The sequence below is a fragment of the Plectrocnemia conspersa genome, unplaced genomic scaffold (assembly GCF_051122295.1).
Source record: "Plectrocnemia conspersa isolate PC_06_02 unplaced genomic scaffold, ASM5112229v1 ptg000007l, whole genome shotgun sequence".
NCBI lineage: Eukaryota > Metazoa > Arthropoda > Insecta > Trichoptera > Polycentropodidae > Plectrocnemia > Plectrocnemia conspersa.
The window spans coordinates 7302339-7323500 of NW_028277171.1; the positions used below are offsets into that span (position 1 = coordinate 7302339).

The window sequence follows — 21162 nt, forward strand, 5'->3', positions numbered from 1 at the left end:
AAAACACCGACTAAACCCGCCGGCGAAAAGCTCGGCCTGTTCTCGTCGATCAAAAGAGCAGCTAGCAAAAAGTTCGCCGAGACTCGCAAGTCTCCCACGTTCTTTTCTAAAACACCAGTAGAATCGTTCCCGCTACGAAAGCAGACCACTTTACACGACGCCCCGCGTTCAAAGTCCGATTCGGCTAAGCATGCCATATTCACCAGGCAAATTTCAGAGACGATTGCCTCCACAGCCAATCCGACTTTTGACAAATGCCATCCCAAAAAGCCAGAGAAAGACTTTCCAGTCAGAAAGTCGACTTCTGAGGTCGAATCGACTTTTCCGTTTGACAAAAGTTTTCCGTTCGTCAAGAAAGCCTTGTCTGAGCTAGAGAACAGCTTTCCGTTTTTCAGGCGAAACATAGAGACCAGCTTTCCGTCGACTTCCGAAATAGAAACAAGTTTTCCGGCGACTTCGACGGAAATAGAAACCACCTTTCCTTACGTTCGTCCTTCGATAAGGCGCCCCGATGCCCAAAGACCGGCGTCAGTGTCGCCAAAGCATACTTTTACGTTTAAAATCGTTCTCAAAAAAGTAGAGAGTACACCAAACACATCTCTAGACAAACTATACAATGATTAACACACGGAGCCGCATAGACGGCGAAAAACAATTTAAAATACTAAAAGCATAGTGTCCACGGTTTCCATATGTTATCCACAATAGTATCAATATACTTAAAGTAAACAAATAAGCATAGAGTAATGTCACAGAAGTTGTACAAATACTAGATTTATTATTCATTTAATATATTTTTTTCACCAATGCTATGCAAAATATTTCCTTTGATTTACGCGTATAAGAAAAACATTTTTTTAAATACTCGAAATCAAACATATTAGGTTCCACACGTGTAATGCAGCGATGTAAAAACACAAATTTTAATGGCTTGCTTCTTGCATCTGACTTACATCTGGAACCTCTACCGCTGCCCATGCTATTTGGAGAGCTTGGAATATTTTGCTCATTAAGAAATACACGTGAATACAGTTCCATCGGTTTATTACAAATTTCGTTCCATCTCTGTCTCGATTTACGCGGTTTCTATTTATGCGATATTTCCTGGCACGTATCTACCGCGTAAATCAAGGGATATAAAGATGAAATTATTCGATTTACAAGTAAAAATAAATGACGATCTTACATTTTTATAGTTTTTTTTCAGTAGTCATGATATCGTCAATTTTATTTTGTACGTTTGCTTCAACACTTGCTCATGATAAAACATGATACATAGTGCTTATTTAATTTATTCCAATATAAGTTTTTATGTAAAATTCGCCTAATATAAGTTATAAGTTTTTCATTTTAATTTTTTCAAAAGTCAATCTGGATAATTTATGGAATATCTGAAACACTATGCACTGAAAGGCTTTGAGGGTTTTTAATAATTAATTTAGTTTATATTCGATGACGTGTTTTTTATACGATATTTGTTGAATCGACGTTTTTAACTTATGATAATTTTAAGGTTTAGATTAATTTTTTTATTTGACTCGTGACTTTAATGGTACTGATTTTAATATTTAAACGAATTTTAATTTGGGTACGTTTGACTGAATTCGAATAGATGAAAAAATAAAAACACCTAATGAGTATTTACATGAAATATGTATAATAAATATTAACCTTCAATGTTCCCAGTATATGTAGATGTTCCGAATCTCTCGTGTCGATGTTAAAATAAATGTATCTATCGTTCCAGCAAACTACCATTAATATAAATAATAAAGTTTTTGATGTATCCTATTATGTGTCGTCGTTGATAACTGATAAGTGAAAGAATGGTATTCGGTGGGAACAAGAAATGTTATTTAAGTGTACCGTTATTAATACCCGTCTTCGATGTGTCCAAAATGCTTCATATACATATATTGTATCGACAATCCCTTAAAATTAACCAATCGTCGATGTTGTAATAAAAGATTGGGTGTCTTTTTAAGTATTTAAAACGTAACTTTAATTAAGTCGACAAAGGCTGGTCCTTGAAAATTTTTGAATCGACGTATATCTATATATTCAATACGAATGCGTCTAATTAATGTTATATCGCGAATAATGCCTTTTCCTTTGTAAATCAAGGAATATAAAAAAGTATTCTAAATCATCACTTTCATAATAATCATTTTCATGATAATATTCTATAAATGTATTAAGTCAATTTTTCTTAACTGCTTTTTAATCGTACAATATGTTGTGATAAACATAATATTATACTAATTTTGAATAAATAAACTATTGTGTTGTTGTGCTACAAGCGCAGACCATATAACCATTGATTTAAATGAATTTAATAACAGTTATTGCATTGAAAGTTGTATCTAAAGCCAATAAGTACTACGTTTGAGTGCGATTCAATATCACGATACGACTTTTACCAATCGACAGTATTACTCTCATATTTTTGTAAGTGTTGTAATTCCCATCCCTTGTGATACCTATATAGTGATTTTATATAATCATACAACTGTTTATTCATGATATAAGTTTTCGATGTTGATATATAAAAAAATATTTAGAAAAAAAAGAGTACTTCAAAATGACACGGAAAACTCTCGTCAACTGACAACGCGAGGCGTTAAATTATTCTTTAGGTCTGCTACAAAATCGAGATTCTCTGGTGTTTATAAGATAATATCAACAACAAATATATAAATATGAATCTATCAACGTACAAATTTCGTATCGAGGCCAAAATTTTTCTAAGAAAATATAATAATTAATAAAAATAAAACTAAAATGGGTGCAAATTTCGAATCTATTGAAATAAGTGTTTTTCATCGTAATTGTTGTAATTGATATAAAAAAGTTATATGTTTAAATAAATATATACACATTATAATATACATATATGTTTATATGAAAACTTTTCATTGATTATATACATATATAATATATACAAGAATAAAATTAAAAAAATATATTGAATCATTAGTGAAATGATCGATTTGTAGTCTTTTCTTTATCGTTGAATTGTTGTTTGATAACGTTTTACGTGTTATATAAAAAAATGTGACGTTGTAATTGTGTATCATTGTCATAATCTTCAATGTTTATATTGTATAATTTAATGAGGAAATACACTTTCATCTTTGAATCTATTTCCATCTTCAGACATTTTTAGCAGAGATGCAAATAGAACATTTTTTCATTTCGTACATTGTTTCGTACAAAAGAATAATAATCTAAGACTGACTATACGCACGATATTATATCATTTTTTTATTTAATGTTTTTTACGTCTTTTTACTGTTGTACGACCAACGATAGAATTTTCACATATTATTTTTTTTCAAAATAATCTACTCCATCAATTGTTAAACACTCGTACGCGACTTTTATTTATGTATTTGATACAAAGAATATATTTAACGTCTGTAAGTGTTGAACATGAAATAAATTACTCTTATAAAAAATAACGAGCGTTCTCATTGACAACATTGTGGCGACCACACATATAGGCACATTTAGAAGGGCGATTGTCTCATTGTTAATGACCGTGACCAAAAAACGTTCATTCATTAACAATGAGACAAACATCATGGCACAAGAGGGATTTCTTTAGACCACACACAGCGCGGGTCGTTAAGAGAATCCCTTTTGTGACAAAACAGTACGGACGCAATCAATCAAAACAATGCAAACCCTTTCCGAAGAATTCGAAAGTCTGGAGCCAAGCAAAAAACTGGCTTTCGAAATACACATCTGATTTCTCGAATTCTAAGAAGCCACTGCAGCGATTGTCTAGGAGATCGATGCACAATCGTGATTGACCAGTTAGCGTGCATCCCCCTTAAGGATATAACCCCGGACTCCGACGAGGAGAGGGCAGACGGTCCGAGATACGAGACGACTGAGGCATAAGACAAGAGACGTCACCAGACAGAGCTAGCGACGCAGACAACCAGAGAGCCAAGATCTACCAGCAGCCATCCGGAAGAACCAGCCGCGCGCCTTCACCGACAGACCTGAAGATCACACCTGACACTCGCCGCACGCAGCCACAGAGCCCTGAGACATCATCACCTGCACACCTTCATCGCGAGAAACGTCACGCAGTAATCGTTCATAGTCAAAATTGTAATTATAACTTAATAAACAATCTAATAGGATTCACCGAAGAGTCTCATTGGCCGCGAGGTCAACCATCCCTACGGCTACGCCCCCTAAAACATAATCATTATTGTCCCGACAACCTAAGATGGGTCTTCGCTTCCTCCAAGGATATTCCTTATCTCTTTCTATTTTAAAAAATAAATAGTCATATTTTTATTTTATGTACGTAAAAAGACGTTAGAATTCTTTACTGGACTAAAAAGGAATTTTAATGTATGCAAAAACCTCAGATTTTCCCAAACCCTAGTGCGTGCCCTAAGACATTTTATGCCACTGACAACAACATTTTTACAGTAATTCCAATATGCTTCAGGTTATTCTTGTGTAGCTCTGCTTTCGTAGTTATGGAAGCTCTCATTTATTTTTTGTGATTACACATCTTCATTTTTTAGTTTTTCGATCTTATATTTTCTACTAAGCATTGATTTCTCCTTTTTGAAATCGAATATGCCAGCACGCAGTTTTGCAATGGTTAAGTAACGGTCCAGATAATTTTCAATAATAACATAATATGATCACTAATGATATTTAATAATATAATTTTATCATAATCCTAATTTAGCAAGACATTATACAACTGGGTTTTTTTTATAAGACTAATTAAATCTCGAATTCAATACATAATAATATCAAATCACCTTATGATAAAAACGATAATGTCAAGGAATTATTTTATCTTTGTTTTCTTAGCAATATAATATGCTTACGTCTATTTATAAATTAGTATATATAGAAGCACTCGACTTAATTAATATAGTATTAATTACACATACTGGAGATTATATCTAAATATATAACGTAAGCTTGGCAAGAAAATACATCTAAAAAATCATATCATAAAAGATGGGGAATTTTTCGGTGATACTTTTATTATCGGCGGTTTTTGCCACTGTCTTGTGCTATAAAAATCCATATTATAAAGACAATAGAACTGTTATGGTACATTTGTTCGAATGGAAGTGGTCAGATATTGCACTTGAATGTGAAAGATTTCTAGGACCGAAAGGATTTGGTGGTGTACAGGTAGGATGTTAAATCGATTTAAAATCAAATCATAACTTTAATTATTCAAAAACAAATTAGGTATCACCAGTGAGTGAAAATCTAAAAATCACAAGTAAAAATAGACCATGGTGGGAAAGATACCAGCCGATTTCGTACAAAATTATCACTAGATCTGGTGATGAAGCGGCTTTTGCTGACATGGTCAGAAGATGCAATAATGCTGGAGTGAGGTAAGATATTATTTATGATACTGCAGAAATGATACATTATTTTAATACAATAAAAACAGGATCTATGTTGACATGGTGTTCAATCACATGACTGGAACGTGGGGTGAAAACGTTGGAACTGGAGGTTCAACTGCCAATTTCAATCAATGGAGTTATCCAGGAGTTCCTTACGGAAGAAATGACTTCAACTCACCTATTTGTACTGTCAACAATTACAATGATCCATTCAATGTACGTAACTGTGAACTCGTTGGACTCAAAGATTTGAATCAAGGCTATGAATATGTCAGAGAGAGGATTGTATCGTTCATGAATAAATTGATTACAATTGGAGTTGCTGGATTCAGGTATGTTAAAGTTCATTGACTATGTTAATGTTAAAAGATAGATAATAATAATTTGATTCCATCGCAGAATCGACGCTGCTAAACACATGTGGCCTGGAGATTTGCAAGTAATCTATTCAAGATTGCACAATCTCAATACAGATTTTAGTTTCCCTTCTGGAGCTAGACCTTACATATTTCAAGAAGTCATAGATCTTGGTGGCGAAGCTATCAAAAGCAGCGAATACACGCCATTGGGAGCTGTTACTGAATTTAAAGTATGTTCATACTCCAAATATACTTATTAATATACTTAATCGTTTAAAATATTAGGCCAGTGCAGAGTTGGGAAGATGCTTTAGAGGGCAAAATCCTTTGAAATGGTTGTCCAATTGGGGTACGGGATGGGGATTGATGGCTTCAGGAGACGCTCTACTTTTTGTTGACAATCATGATAATCAAAGAGGACATGGAGCTGGTGGAAGTACTGTTTTAACATACAAAGATTCTAAGCCTTATAAAGTAAGATTATATCTATTTGTACACATATTTATATTGTATTTAAATATAAAATATTATAGGCAGCTACTGCTTTCATATTGGCTCATCCTTATGGAACAACAAGAGTCATGAGCTCCTTTGCTTTCTCGGATTCTGAATCTGGACCACCGATGGATTCGCAGCAGAATATCATATCACCATCGATCAATCCTGTATTAATAATATATTCTAAGAACCAAAATTTTACAACAAGAATATTAACTTATATCCATTACAGGATAACACTTGTGGAAACGGTTGGGTTTGCGAACATCGCTGGTCGCCAATATATCAAATGGCTGCATTCAGAAACCAAGTTTCTGGTACTCAGTTGAGCAACTGGTGGGATAATGAAAATAATCAAATAGCCTTCTGTCGTGGAAATAAAGGATTTATAGCCATTAATATTGAAGCACAGGATTTGAGACAAAATCTTATGGTAATTTTATATATTGTAATATAAATGCTACGGGAAGTTAATTGGATATTTTTTAGACTTGTCTTCCGGCTGGAAATTACTGTGACGTCATCAGCGGAAGTAAGAACGGAAATTCCTGTAATGGTAAAACTGTGAACGTCGACGGAAGTGGAAGAGCAAATATTGAAATTTCGGGTGGGTCCAGTGACGCAGTGCTTGCAATCCATACTGGAAGTGAGGTAATTCAATATGTGTTTGTTACATATTATATATATTAATTAATAAAATATAGTGTTAATTAAATATATTTATTTTCAGTCTCGTCTGTAATGATCTAATGATCTTTAAAAAAATATTTAATGGAAGATATACAAAATAAAAATATTATAAGATATGTTTATTAATATAAAGATAAAATACAACAATGCGAAAATTTTATTTATATTTATATATCTATTTTAGAATGAAAGAATGATGAATTGATAATAAAACGGTGGGTAAATTGATTATGAGATAAAAACAGTTTTATGTACATAGCTCTTAATCAGATTCATTGTGAGGGTTATTTTAAAAATAACATCTCAAGATCTATTATGCCTATTGATACATTTGTTGTTTACTTATTAACATAATATAGATAAAGTGATCGGAATTTGTGGAGCATTTTAAGATAAACATATATATTTTTAATATTTGGAAAAGAAAAAACATCTGGGTTCGAATCCCATATGTACCCTAGTATTTTTCAATTATTAGTATTATATAATTATAATTGTGATCGATCAGTACATAACAATTTTTCTAGGCTCTCCCTGATAATAACGAAATATGCCGAAACGCTGCAGTTTCATGATAATAACCGTTATTGAAGAGTGTTCAGCTAATCATGAATTTCTATAAATTCAATTTATTTTATACATATTTGCTTATATAATACTTATTTAAATTAAAAACAGTAAATTTTAGTAGCACAAACATACCGGAAAGTAATTAAAAATTATAATGTACTAAATGAATGTACTTTTTAATTTGTACAATCAGATTTTTATCAATCTCGTATGCAACCATTTGCAATTATATTGCAATTAAGCATATGTGAAAATTATGTGCGGTTTTCATTTGTATGCACTACTCGTTCAAGTAATATTTAACAACAAAGATGAAATAAATAGAGATGACTTATTATATGCAAAATGATGTAAACTGTATTAATAATACTAATAACCATACAGATAATTTGCATCATAGTCACGCCTATTATTTGCTAAATATGAAAAAAACAAAGAGTGGAAAACCGCATAATATTTCCAATCATACTATGCTCCAAAGTATATGGCAAATACATTTTTATTTATATCGGTGATTAAAGATAATTGATAAGTATATATCTTATTTGTTTTCATTGAATAATTTTAAATAACATAGTTTTTTATCTTAAAAATATATTTGAAGTACATTCTTGTATCATATGACTTTATCAGATGCCATGTGAGCAACAATAAATTATCAGGAAATTATATTTATTAGAATGATTTTAATGATAATCCGTCAGTAGTGGCTTATATGCCGTTATACAGTGATTATTTTTTTGAGATCAAAATGAACAAATTAACGTTGTTTTTCTTAGTCTTAGCCATCATAGGCTCTTCTTTATCTTATAAAGATCCTCATTATAAGCAAAACAGAAGTGTTATGGTACATCTTTTTGAATGGAAGTGGAACGATATTGCACTTGAGTGCGAAAATTTTTTGGGACCTATTGGTTTCGGCGGAGTTCAAGTATCACCACCTTCAGAAAACGCTGTAATTGGTGATAGACCATGGTGGGAACGATATCAACCTGTATCGTATAAATTGATCACTAGATCTGGTGACGAAGCTGCTTTCGCTGATATGGTAAAGCGTTGCAATAACGCTGGAGTCAGGTAAAATTTATATAAAATTATTTTTTATGTATGTTTGTAAAACATCCATATTTCTAGAATTTATGTTGACGCTGTCGTAAACCATATGACTGGTGGTGGAAGTGATTTGGGAACCGGAGGAACTATATCAGAATCGGGTCAAAGAAAATACCCAGGTGTACCTTATGGACCATCTGATTTTAACTATCCAATTTGCTCCATCACAGACTATAATGATCCAAATCAAGTATGTAGTAATATAAAATATTTATCATTACATTATCTATATTTGACATATTTTTAAGGTACGCAATTGTGAACTTGTGGGTCTTCACGATCTCAATCAAGGTTCTGAATATGTGCGTGGAAAAATTGTTGAATATTTTGACCATTTAATGGATGTTGGAGTTGCGGGTCTTAGGTAAGACATTAAGAAATAATTTTATTTTGATTGTCTTTTACAAGACGCAAACATTTTATATCTAGTTTTCTTGATTCCCATTGTAAATAATAGAAACTTATCATGTTTTTTCCAAAATAGCCGTTCTTTAAAATTAAAATGTCACACTTGAATCTTTTCTATGAATATTTTTCTCTATTTATCTAATTTTTTTATTATCTAGGATCTCTAGTTAAAAATACATGTTTCAGAATAATATTGTTAAATCAATAAAGTTAGCAACTATGTGAAATATCATAACATTTAAAGACAAGTTAAGACTATCGGAAGAACCTAATTTACTGTAAAATTACTGTTTTAACACAACTAATGACTACTATCGTAATAATGTTAACAACCAATATGACATTAAGTTAAAAATAACCATTTACTTTCATGCTGAATGTTATTCATAAAAAAAATACATATTAATATAAGCTTTTCTCTTTCTATGAAAAAATATCAGCTTTAAAAAATATATAATTCTTGACATTAACACTTTAATAAAGCGAAAAAATGTATATATAGTCATTAAAAAAACATACCAATTCTATGCAATTCACTAAACTATTCTCAATATTTTCTTTCCAAAAAATTATGAATAAAATCTTTCGTAAACAGACAATAATAGCTCCGGAATTTGATATTTAATTGCGTTGGACCTTTTTGTAAAAAATATATTTTAGGCATTTTTGTGTCACGAATATTTGCGTTTCAATGCAATGCATGTGATAATAAAAAATGAGCCTATGTTAAATTAACTATGCCGACGAGAAACTTCCAATGCAACATAACAGGCATAAGCCTAATGCGTTACAACAATCAATTGAGAATGGAACTGGCAGAAAAAACTCAACTTCGAATTGCCAAAATTAGTTAATGAAAAACCATCACTAGACCCTTTTAAATGATATAATGAGCAGAAAACTTCTAATAGCTTATTGAGTCACAATCAATTGATTTATATGAGGCTGGCGGACGAAGGTGTTGCTCTTGCCGCCGCCACGTCAATGTTGACAGTGTCACCGAGCTTATAGCCAAATAAATCGGCCCCCACAATATCATCATTATAAATAGATTATAAAATAGTTCATAAATAGACCGGCCAAAAAAAAAGCAGACTACGTCACAGATTAGATGTTTAATTTATATTTTATTAACAGAATCGATGCCGCTAAACATATGTGGCCTGGTGATTTGCAGATAATTTACAACAGAATAAAGAACTTGAACACTAATTTCGATTTTCCTCAAAATGCAAGACCGTACATATTCCAAGAAGTAATTGATCTTGGCGGTGAAGCTATTTCAAAATACGAATATACTCCATTGGCGGCGGTCACTGAATTCAAAGTAAATTACTCAATACACTTTGTTATATTATACATCATTAATACAACGCCATGATTTGATTACAGTTCAGTGCTGAGATTGGTAATGCTTTCAGAGGAAATAATGCATTGAAGTGGCTCCAATCATGGGGACCTCAATGGGGAATGGTCCCTCAAGGAGACGGATTAGTATTTGTCGACAATCATGATAATCAAAGAGGACACGGAGCTGGCGGAAGTAGCATTTTAACATATAAGCAAGCAAAACAATACAAAGTAAGTTTAAAAATATATAAATATTATGCGCTCATACATATCATTTGTTATATTTTGTATAGGGCGCGGTTGCCTTTACTCTTGCTCATCCATATGGAGAACCAAGAATCATGAGTAGCTTTGCTTTTGACAATACTGATATTGGACCTCCTAAAGATAGTCAAGGAAACATAAATTCTCCCATTATCAATCCAGTAAGTATGTCATTTTAGAAGTGCATTTAAAAAATATTTTAATAATAATGACTTATAGGATGGAAGCTGCGGTAATGGATGGGTTTGCGAGCATAGATGGCGACAAATCTATCAAATGGTCGCATTCAGAAATGCCGCCCAAGGAACTCAACTCAATGATTGGTGGGATAATGGCAATAATCAAATTGCTTTCTGTAGAGGTAACAAAGCTTTTATTGCTATAAACAACGAAGGCAGAGATCTGAAACAGAATCTACAGGTCATTTAAAACAATTTGACTAGATCAAAATCACATTTTCTATAAATAAACAATATTGATGTAATATTTTCAGACATGCTTACCCCCTGGAAAATATTGTGATGTAATATCAGGCCAAAGAATTAAGAACGACTGTACCGGTAAGACTATTACTGTCAGTGGAGATGGCAAAGCTCAGATAGAAATTTCCGCAAATGAATATGATATGCACGTAGCTATTCATACTGGAAAAGAGGTTCGTAGAAATGAATAATATTGTTATTATATATTATTAATGCTATTTATATTTTTATTTCAGTCAAATCTTAATGTAAATGAGAGTGTATATTATGTGTAATATATTTATTTGAGAATAGGGATAAATAGAATGTTTATATTTAGTATATGTTTTGAGTAATAAATACATTTGGTGTAATAAAATATATTCAATCTACACCTAAGAAGTTGCAGCGGTAGATTTACATTCAATAAATAATTAAAAGTACTGTTTGTTTTATTTCAATTATATAAATGCATTATGTATCAATGGTGTACGTCTACGTAAGGTTTCCAAATCTATTTAAAAGGACTGTTAGATTGCTGTGTTGAGCACAATAGACTAGCGATATGACGCTATAATTTCCTATTAGGTGCAATTGCTGCTTTCAACGCGGTATTTATATTCTGTTGTGCGAATTTTATGGTTAATCCAATGTAACTAAAGGTGGTGATGAACAATGGTGATGGGATTGTTTAAATATGTTTATTAATATTATAATTTATAATACGAATTAATAGCCAATTGCGGTATCCGTTTCAGTTGGTTGTTCCTATGTGCGATGTTTACGTTCATTAAAGTTGCAGCAAGTCCATGGAGTCGGAGAGGTTGGTTGATAGTTTTGTCACGTCCTCTCACGAGCTGTGTCACCCACAATATTTATTGTTTATGCAATTCCCCTAATAAAAAACAAAGAGTCGAGTGAAAATAGTTCTTACAGCTAACCTTCATCGGTAATTTTTTATAAATTCTGATCGCTGACAAACCAGTTAAGAGATAAGCATTTATCATGTAGATAAGCTGCCTCTCAAATACCTGCCAAGAATACACACAATTTCTAATAATTTTGGAAGGCATGTAAAGCTCGCTAGTTAATTTTTATAAATAATAAATAAATAATTAAAACATACTTCACTAAGAAACGTATTCACAACAGCTGTTTTATTTTGGAAAATACTATTTTATAGATTTCTCTCATATTAATGTCCTCATGAGATGCTTAAGCTGTTATAATGTTTTAGTTTTTTTAAGTTATCAAACTTAATACATGTGCAATTGTATAAAAATGAACTCAAAGCATAATTTAAAGAGAGGAAACCATATTTTTTTATATTAGTGTTATTATGTGTATACGGATAGTCTAATGGTTATTTTGATAGTGTGTAATTACTTTAAAGTTATATTGTAGAAACTCATATATTTAATGTTTGTAATTTAGATACTCAAAATAGTTGCATATTTTAAATTACATCATTAGTGATATATGTAGAATATTGATTAATTTCAACTATACAAAAAATCATGGAATCTCACACATTACTCTAAAAAATAAAATCAGATAAACATATTTAAATTTTATTTGTTTTATAGGAATATACTAAGATTCAAAAGGCGTATAGATTTTACTCATACTGTGCTACAAACTTTATGGCAGACAAGGTTTTATCTATATCAATAAAACATAATAGTTCAAAGGCAAATATCTTATTGCGTATTATAAATAATGCACTCATCAAATTTATAAAAAAAAATGTTTAAATTATATTTAGTTATCAAATGGCAAGTGAGTAACAGCCAATTATCTAAAATTAGTATTTAATAGACTTATTTCAGTAAGTGGACAGTAGCGGCTTGGATGCCATTGTATAGAGATCAAAATGATTAAATTAACGTTATTGCTCTTTGCACTCGTTGGCTCTTCTTTATCTTATAAAGATCCTCATTATAAACAAAACAAAAGTGTTATGGTGCATCTTTTCGAATGGAAATGGAACGATATAGCGCTGGAATGTGAAAGATTTTTGGGACCCTTTGGTTACGGCGGTGTTCAAGTATCACCACCTTCAGAAAATGCTATAATCGAAAATAGACCATGGTGGGAACGATATCAACCCGTATCGTACAAGTTGATCACTAGATCTGGAGACGAAGCTGCTTTTGCTGATATGGTAAAGCGTTGCAATATTGCTGGAGTCCGGTAGGTAGATTGATAACATTAAATTATTTTTATAGCGTATGGATAAATAACCATGTTTCTAGAATTTATGTTGATGCTATTATAAACCATATGACTGGTGGTGGTAGTGATTTGGGAACAGGAGGAACTAAATCACAAACTAGTCAGCTAAAATATCCGGGTGTACCTTACGGTCCATTAGATTTCAACAATCCGATATGCACAATTACAGAACCGAATGATGTAAATCAGGTTTGTATTATATTATTTTGACATATAGTATGTTTATTTGATATATATGTTTGTTTATTAAAAGACACGCAAGTGTAGACTTCTGGGTCTCCACGATCTTAATCAAGGTTCTGAGTATGTGCGTGGAAAAATTGTTGATTATTTCAATCACTTATTGGATATTGGAGTTGCAGGTTTTAGGTATATATAATTTTCATTAAACTACTATTACACATCATTATCCCATAGTAAACTTTCATATTTTATGTTCCCGGCTATACGAACTGTAGCTTTCTCTACCCAAATTTTTCCTTCCTCCGTCTCCAACAAAAGATAGTGATGCCGGAAGACCATCAGTAGTTCCGAACCGGGTTACTAACCGCGATTGTCCACCGGGATGACCCAGATTAAGACTGGCAGCGGACCATCAATCAGTCGATGGGAAGCATCATGCTCAAGTGCTAGGGTCTCTAATGAGCCAAACTCAGCTTACACACAACCTGAGGAAGCGAGTGAGGGCAACAAGATATAATAGGGCTACTATCATCTAATTTTCCTTTAAGTACTTCCAACTTTTTTCCGTGTGGCCTTTTATAAGTGAAACATTGTGGTCACTTCCCAATAACAACAAAGGATAACAATACAATTCGTCTAACAATGCGTATTGTTTCAATGCAGTGTAGACTATTTATTGTTTTAATCTGCATGGTCGTTACAAGTTTAATTGCTCATCGAATTCTTGGGTGTTTAAATATGACTCGTGTTTTTGTTTGTAAACCACCTTTGTTCAATTGGCGCTTTCTATCAGTCAATTTATAGACTGAGATGGGTTTGAAAGAATAAATAAATACCATCACAAAAATTGCATGATGAAATGGATCCTGCAATGAAAGATCCCGAGGGGTAGATAATGTTTAAGAATCCGACTATGTCACAAAAGTCTGATTCAAAATGGAAAGAGCTGTATATTGAAGGTAGCTAATATATTGAATATAGTAACAGTGCATAGCAGTGAGCACTTTGAAGAAGAATAACCACAGCTCAATGATCATATCCGATGTGTTATATAATTTATATTTTATTTACAGAATCGATGCTGCTAAGCATATGTTCCCTGCTGATTTGAAGATTATTTACAACAGGATAAAGAACTTGAACACGAAATTCGATTTCCCTAAAAATGCAAGACCATATATTTTTCAAGAAGTGATTGATTATGGAGATCAATCCATTTCCATAAACGAATATACTCCATTAGCAGCCGTCACTGAATTCAAAGTAAATTATTTAATATACTATTTTATAAATAGATTATAAAAATATGGAATTACAGTTTGGAGCCGAGATTGGCAAAGCTTTCAGAGGAAATAATGCTTTGAAGTGGCTAAAAACGTGGGGACCTCAATGGGGAATGGTCCCTCAAGGAGACGGATTAGTATTTGTCGACAATCATGATAATCAAAGACAGGGAGTTGCACCAGATGTAATTTTAACATATAAACAAGCAAAACAATATAAAGTAAGAATAAAAAATATTAACAATATGTCTATGTGTTTAAATATGTATCATATATTATATTTTATATAGGGCGCAATTGCTTTCGCTCTCGCTTATCCATACGGAGAACCAAGAATCATGAGTAGTTTTGCTTTTGACAATATTGATAGTGGACCACCTCATGACAGTCAAGGACACATAACCTCTCCATCAATCAATCCTGTAAGATAATAATGCTATACTTGTATTTTAAAATTATTTAAATAATAATTGTCAACAGGACAGAAGCTGCGGTAGTGGTTGGATTTGCGAACACAGATGGCGACAAATCTATCAAATGGTCGCTTTCAGAAATTTTGCTCAAGGAACTGAACTCAAAAATTGGTGGGATAATGGCAACAATCAAATTGCGTTTTGCAGAGGTAACAAAGCTTTCATAGCTATAAACAACGAAGGTAGAGATCTTAATCAAAATCTACAGGTCATTAATAATTTACATACATATATTTTTGTATATATTATATAATTAAGTTTTATGTATATATTTTACAGACATGCTTACCAGCTGGAAAATATTGTGATGTTATATCAGGCGAAAAAATTAATAACGCTTGTACGGGTAAGATCATTACTGTCGATGTAGATGGCAAAGCTCAGATAGACATCTCCTCAAATGAATTTGATATGCATTTAGCTATTCATGCTGGAAAAGAGGTTCGTATCAATAATAAAACAATACAGTATAAATAATTTGATTATATGTATGATTATCTTTCTTCTCGTTGCAGTCAAAGCTTACTTAAAAGCATGGGAAAATATAAGCACTTATGTAATGTCATATTACAAGCAATTAAAACATTTTTATTAATAAATTAACAATTTACCTGACGTAATGCTTTGGATTAGCAGCTATAAAACTAATATTTAAAATTTTAAATATTAATTAAAAGGACTTTTCATTTAAATACATATATTTCAATAATAATTGCCTACTTCATTTAAAATTTCCTAAAAATATAATATAATATATAGAACATTCAACAAAAGCATTAAAAGATGAGAATTTCAACTATACATGATCAATAATATATAGCTGCCATATTTATCACAGATATATTGGAAACAAATATACATTTACTAAAATCTAATATTTTATAAATAGTATTGCTGCTCTTTAGGATACATTGCACTTTTTAATTACAACCGAAGGATAAGTCTCTCTCAGCATCTTCACCTGAAAAAAATAAATAATGTAATAAAGATTCAATAAGCATATAAAATTAAATATAAAATTCATTACTTGATTTTCAGTGACTTGCTCGCAAAAATTTATATCCATCAACTTCAACTTCTCGCAGTTCTTCAACAATCTTAAAAAATAATATAAAATAAGTAAATCATACATTTATTATATTAAAACTAACTTAAATCTTACAATTCGCAAACATCGACAGTTATAGCCGAACCAAACAAATCTAACTGTTCCAAATTTTTACATTTGGCTAAAGGTCTGAGATCTTTATCTCCGATTGAACGAAGAGCTCCAATAAATACTTTTTTCAAGTCAGGGCACGAATCAGCCAAATCAACTATCCAATTTGTTGAACTGCAAATCTGTAAGCTAAAAAAACATGATTTATAGTATTACGTATAATAATATAATTTGATTATAAATAAAATAATATTTACCACCATCCTAAATCAATTTCTTGAAGCTTACTGCAATTTGATAGGCCGTTGATGCCAACTGGTGTAAGGGAATAATTTTTCCAAAGATCAATAGATCTAAGCTCCTTACAGCTTATCCCAATTTCAATGGCTAACTCGTCCATTGACGATACAAACATACATGAACCTATGAGGAAAAATATTTATCATATATATTCAATACAATTCAGCAACAATTAAAATATTTACCTAAATTTAAGTGTTGCAATTCTTTATTTTGCCGAATAACACACAAAAGAAAAGCTGCTTCAATCTTAGTTCTATACAAATCGAGTCTCACTAATTTCTTCAGTCTCAACAAAAATATAAAACCAGTTGGAATGATGTTTCGACAACTGTTCAACGATAGCTCTAAAATATTTATAAAATAAATAGTTATCAAATTTTAATCAAACATATATCAAACTAACGAACCTCTCAGATTTGGACACTTTTCCGTGATACAACTCAATATGAAATTATCGACAAATCTACAACTGTCGAGTCTCAGATGAGTCAAAGTAGGACCACATTTTTGAATTAGCCTAAAATAAATTACAATTCATAACCATAAATCATTTCAACGATCAAACTATGTATAATATCAACTTACTGTGAAAAACATTCATAGCTTGGAAGACGATCACAACCGCACCACGACAGATCGATTTTTTGCAATAGTTTCGCTCTCAATCCTATCGTATTTAACACCTGAAATGATTGTTAAATACATTATATTTTTAATAAACTAATAAATATTATAAATGACATACCATTTCATCTACGCAATACCAATAAGGTTTCAAATTTATAGATTTATAAAGCAACGGATCGAGAACTAATCTGTTGAAGCGTTTATTAACTTGAGCGCATCTACAGAGTGATTTCAAGTCCAAATAATCAAATATTTTAATGATTGTCTCATCCTGCAATAATTATAAAATGTTAATATAGCAATTGAGTTATTTTATTTAAATAATAATACCGGTAAATTATGGAAGTCTCCCATCATCGGAGTGCTGATAGTTGGCACCAAGAACAAATCGTCTTTCCATTCTGTAATTAAATCTTTATGAAGACCTATAGACATGATGAACGTCGTTAAATCTGAAAGACACGTATTAAATTTTAACATGATTTATTATTGCATCAATAAATGTTCAAGATAAATACCAGTTTTTCCAAGTTTATGTTCGGATAGTAATTTATCAAATAGCACATCATTTGGATTCTTCACTTCAGGTTTCACTTCTTCATCCGGAAAGTAATTCAGCGTTCCTTCTAATAAAACAGCATCCAGTTGACTGTGTTCCTCCAAATGCAACTGACTCAATTCCAACTTAAGGATACTATAAGATAATCATATTATTTTTTATTCACTCAAACAGAAACGCTAAATCAATTATACGAACCAAGTTCGAAAATCAACTTTTCTGAGCGGAGGTCTAAATAATCTCGACGTGGGACCTACGTTTTCAGGTTCGCCTTCCCAAAGTTTAACCCAACCTTTACGGCTCATGGCCCAGATTCTTACAATAGCTCCTGGATTGTATGTTTCATATATGCGTATACCTGTCGGATATACTTCTTGTTGGAACATGATTTCTGAAATCGATGTAACAGTATTAAAAAAAATGTTTCTTATAAAATAAATAATACAACAAATTTAACACTTACCAACAAAATCATTGCTCGTAATCTCTCCATTGTTTATTGGTTGATAATCTTTGGGTGCAGATGGAGCTTCTTTCCACCATTTACCATACGTTCTCTATATAAAGTAAATAATTAACATACAGTATCTACTCATTCATCAAACAAAAAACGAAATTAGTTTTTTGCACAGTAACTCTTTGGGACTCTACCAAAAACATACACATTCATTTGATAATTCTCTGGCCCCCTTCCCCCTCCATCAATATAATTACGAATTATATTGAGTCTCATATGTAACAAATTTTGCTTAATTAAACTCTAGGACTGATAATGTAATACCACCTAAATCATCTGCAATTGATCTTTTGAAATGGGTAAGATGGCGGTGATTAATCCCCCCCCCCCTCCCTCAAGGAAACCGTATACACATCTGAGCATTGCCTAAAGAGTAAACAGCTTAGTTTTCCAACTTCAAGTCTTCACTTTTATTTGGAACATGCAATAAGTTATGTCTTGTATTTTTCGAGTCAGAATTTTAATACGGCTGTGGTCAGAATTTATATTAGTTTGTCGGAATTTATATTAAATAGTTAGTATTTAAATCAGGACTGTGGAGTTATTGGAAATTTTTTGGCACGCGTGTTCTAAATGTATCGACAGGTATCGACTGCGCGTTCCGAGTTACGGGTGCTTGAACACGCGTAGCTTGGAACGCTCAGTCCGTACAAGGCTTTGTCGAGCGAGTGGTGATCGATTACTGATTAATTATGTAGTGATTGTTACATTTTGTAATGGTCATGTAATGTTTCTTTTTCGAGACGCATCTCGAAGAAAAGGTGTTTTTGTAGTAATCGGTGGCTTTCAAGTCTAATGTCGATTTTTTTTAAGTTTTGCAATATGCTGATCTATAGTAGTTATTGTTGAAATAACACAATAAATAAAATCTTAATCCAAAACAATTTTAGGAATGGATCGCAATAATATAGATGATGTCTAATAACAGTTGATATGAATGGCGAAATACAATAGATAAGGCACAAGTAGCAAATAAACATAACATTGTGAAATACTTATTCAATTAATAGATAAGAATCCAATTACCGTGACGAAGGCTTGAGGGAAGTCTCCGTAGTCTGGAAAGTTGGACGGCTTGCCGCTGAGGTTCAGCGCCGAGTACGAAACGCTAATGTCGCTGCCGTATTGAGAGCTGAAGTCCAAAACGGAGCGAACGAACTGCTCGACGATCTGGGGCTCCGAGGGCTCCTTCGATGAGTGCATGCCCCTAATGCCACGCTTTTCGCCTGTCGTCACGTAATCGAACAGAGCGATCCGCATCAGCCCCATGTTTGACAGGAGCGATCACCTGATTCGCTTTGTTTGGCAACAGCGCAATGTCATAACAGCGGACGTCGCGGCCATGCACATTTATATATAAATCGAAATTTACAATACAAATATAATTACATAGGTATTAATTAGTTAGCTAATAATAATTTACGAAAATAAAATATTAAATTTTCAGCTTTTTCGAATAAATTGCGGTAATACCGAACAAGTATTTGAACCAATTCAGACAAAGCTGTGTTAAAACTTTACCTTTTTAAAACATTTTTAATCATAATGGATCAACTAATATTATCCGTAAGTTACTGGACTAAGAGCCCATGGGCTTGAATCCCACAGCAGACTCATTTTTTTAATAATAAAAATGCGTTATTATTAAAACGAATTAAAATCTCTACTTACTGACTCAGTTAGTGTGAATTTACCCCCTTGTAACTCAATGGGCTCACGACTGTTAGGATGGAATATAAACATATTTTGAGTGGTTACGGGTGCCAATTAGACACAGGCTAAGCCGCTGCAATAGTGTTTTTATTGAAAAGTTGTACATTTACATATAAACTGGGAGCGGACCGAACTCGCAACTAGCCGCTGCGAGCCCACCAAAGTTTGCTAGTCGAGTGAGTCCGTCCGTCAGTGTTGCCAGAGTACCGCCAAGTTTTGGCCATATTAACTAAATAAATACATATATACATATATAAATATAAATTTTTAATAGTGACTATAAACACTTGTCAGTAAAAGTAATGGGTTACGCTCAGCTGTTCGCCGAAGATTTATGATGTTTTTGGAGATTTTTGTATTCATGCATGACAAACAAAAAATATGTATAAAAAATTGAAAAAAATAATGTACTAGCCTTTAGCATAATCAAAACTTCATATAATAAATTAAAAAGAATAGAATGCAATTTGTAAATTAGAAGGGAGATTCTGAAAATCGCAATTTAAAACAAGAAAAAGAAATTATCACTGTGGATGTTTATTGCTTATGATTTAATTATACAATAGAATTAAAATCTCTTTTATTTTTTTGATCGCTCTTATATTTCGATTTTTATTCTTTTGTCAGGCCCACTAATAATAGTTCGCGATTTTGTTTACGCGCTTTTGTTGGCACGATTTTTTCTGCTCGCTATTGCTACTCGCCCAATACCGACCCTTGCATTTTACTGATTTATTTGGTAAGCTTTTTTAACCTATTAAATAATTAGCATATACAAGACATATCCACGAAATATGAGATATTACGTAGATATGTTTTGTATATGTTAATATAGTGAGGGTCAAGCTATAGCTTGACCTTCACTTTATTACTGTCAGATAAGGTTTCTTTTAAAACTCAGCAACAAAAAAACTTATGAAAAATGAACCGATTCTTACTGTTAATTTAGTGTCATATAACTCACTGCTCTAAATTTTGCAAGTTGACTA

At 32.1% G+C, this 21162-nt stretch overlaps 4 protein-coding genes across 8 annotated transcripts; 3 read left to right on the top strand and 1 right to left on the bottom strand.

The window, feature by feature from the left end:
• Positions 1–4902: 4902 nt before the first annotated feature.
• Positions 4903–7122, top strand: LOC148233773 (alpha-amylase 4N-like). 2 transcript variants are annotated; one of them, XM_088189059.1, is made up of 9 exons: positions 4903–5181; positions 5242–5393; positions 5453–5740; positions 5808–5997; positions 6053–6241; positions 6301–6432; positions 6498–6698; positions 6755–6916; positions 6996–7122. In XM_088189059.1, the coding sequence occupies exons 1-9, from the start codon at positions 5002–5004 to the stop codon at positions 7005–7007; spliced, it is 1506 nt and encodes a 501-aa protein (XP_088045185.1). In that variant the 5' UTR covers positions 4903–5001; the 3' UTR covers positions 7008–7122. The 2 variants fall into 2 exon arrangements, with proteins under 2 accessions (XP_088045185.1, XP_088045187.1); XM_088189061.1 differs by lacking the exons at positions 6301–6432; positions 6498–6698; positions 6755–6916; positions 6996–7122 and having other exon boundaries at positions 6063–6148.
• Positions 7123–8224: 1102 nt separating this feature from the next.
• Positions 8225–11562, top strand: LOC148233774 (alpha-amylase 4N-like). Of its 2 annotated transcripts, XM_088189055.1 has the most exons (10): positions 8225–8602; positions 8660–8828; positions 8887–9002; positions 10184–10373; positions 10439–10627; positions 10690–10821; positions 10880–11080; positions 11154–11315; positions 11379–11402; positions 11437–11562. In XM_088189055.1, the coding sequence occupies exons 1-10, from the start codon at positions 8241–8243 to the stop codon at positions 11440–11442; spliced, it is 1551 nt and encodes a 516-aa protein (XP_088045181.1). In that variant the 5' UTR covers positions 8225–8240; the 3' UTR covers positions 11443–11562. The 2 variants fall into 2 exon arrangements, with proteins under 2 accessions (XP_088045181.1, XP_088045180.1); XM_088189054.1 differs by having other exon boundaries at positions 11379–11562.
• Positions 11563–12881: 1319 nt separating this feature from the next.
• LOC148233775 (alpha-amylase-related protein-like) lies at positions 12882–16001 on the top strand. Of its 3 annotated transcripts, XM_088189058.1 has the most exons (9): positions 12882–13314; positions 13377–13545; positions 13610–13725; positions 14613–14802; positions 14858–15043; positions 15113–15244; positions 15303–15503; positions 15575–15736; positions 15811–16001. In XM_088189058.1, exons 1-9 carry the CDS (start codon positions 12995–12997, stop codon positions 15823–15825), a joined length of 1491 nt encoding a protein of 496 aa, XP_088045184.1. In that variant the 5' UTR covers positions 12882–12994; the 3' UTR covers positions 15826–16001. The 3 variants fall into 3 exon arrangements, with proteins under 3 accessions (XP_088045184.1, XP_088045182.1, XP_088045183.1); XM_088189056.1 differs by having other exon boundaries at positions 15575–16001; XM_088189057.1 differs by having other exon boundaries at positions 13377–13536; positions 15575–16001.
• Positions 16002–16085: 84 nt separating this feature from the next.
• On the bottom strand, positions 16086–19767 carry Fbxl4 (F box and leucine-rich-repeat gene 4). Its single transcript, XM_088189053.1, has 13 exons — positions 19487–19767; positions 18407–18500; positions 18142–18334; positions 17903–18078; positions 17715–17836; positions 17503–17655; positions 17343–17440; positions 17165–17274; positions 16940–17101; positions 16712–16877; positions 16458–16643; positions 16323–16392; positions 16086–16256 (listed from the first exon to the last, which is right to left on the bottom strand). The coding sequence occupies exons 1-13, from the start codon at positions 19727–19729 to the stop codon at positions 16197–16199; spliced, it is 1833 nt and encodes a 610-aa protein (XP_088045179.1). The 5' UTR covers positions 19730–19767; the 3' UTR covers positions 16086–16196.
• Between the last annotated feature and the right edge of the window lie 1395 nt (positions 19768–21162).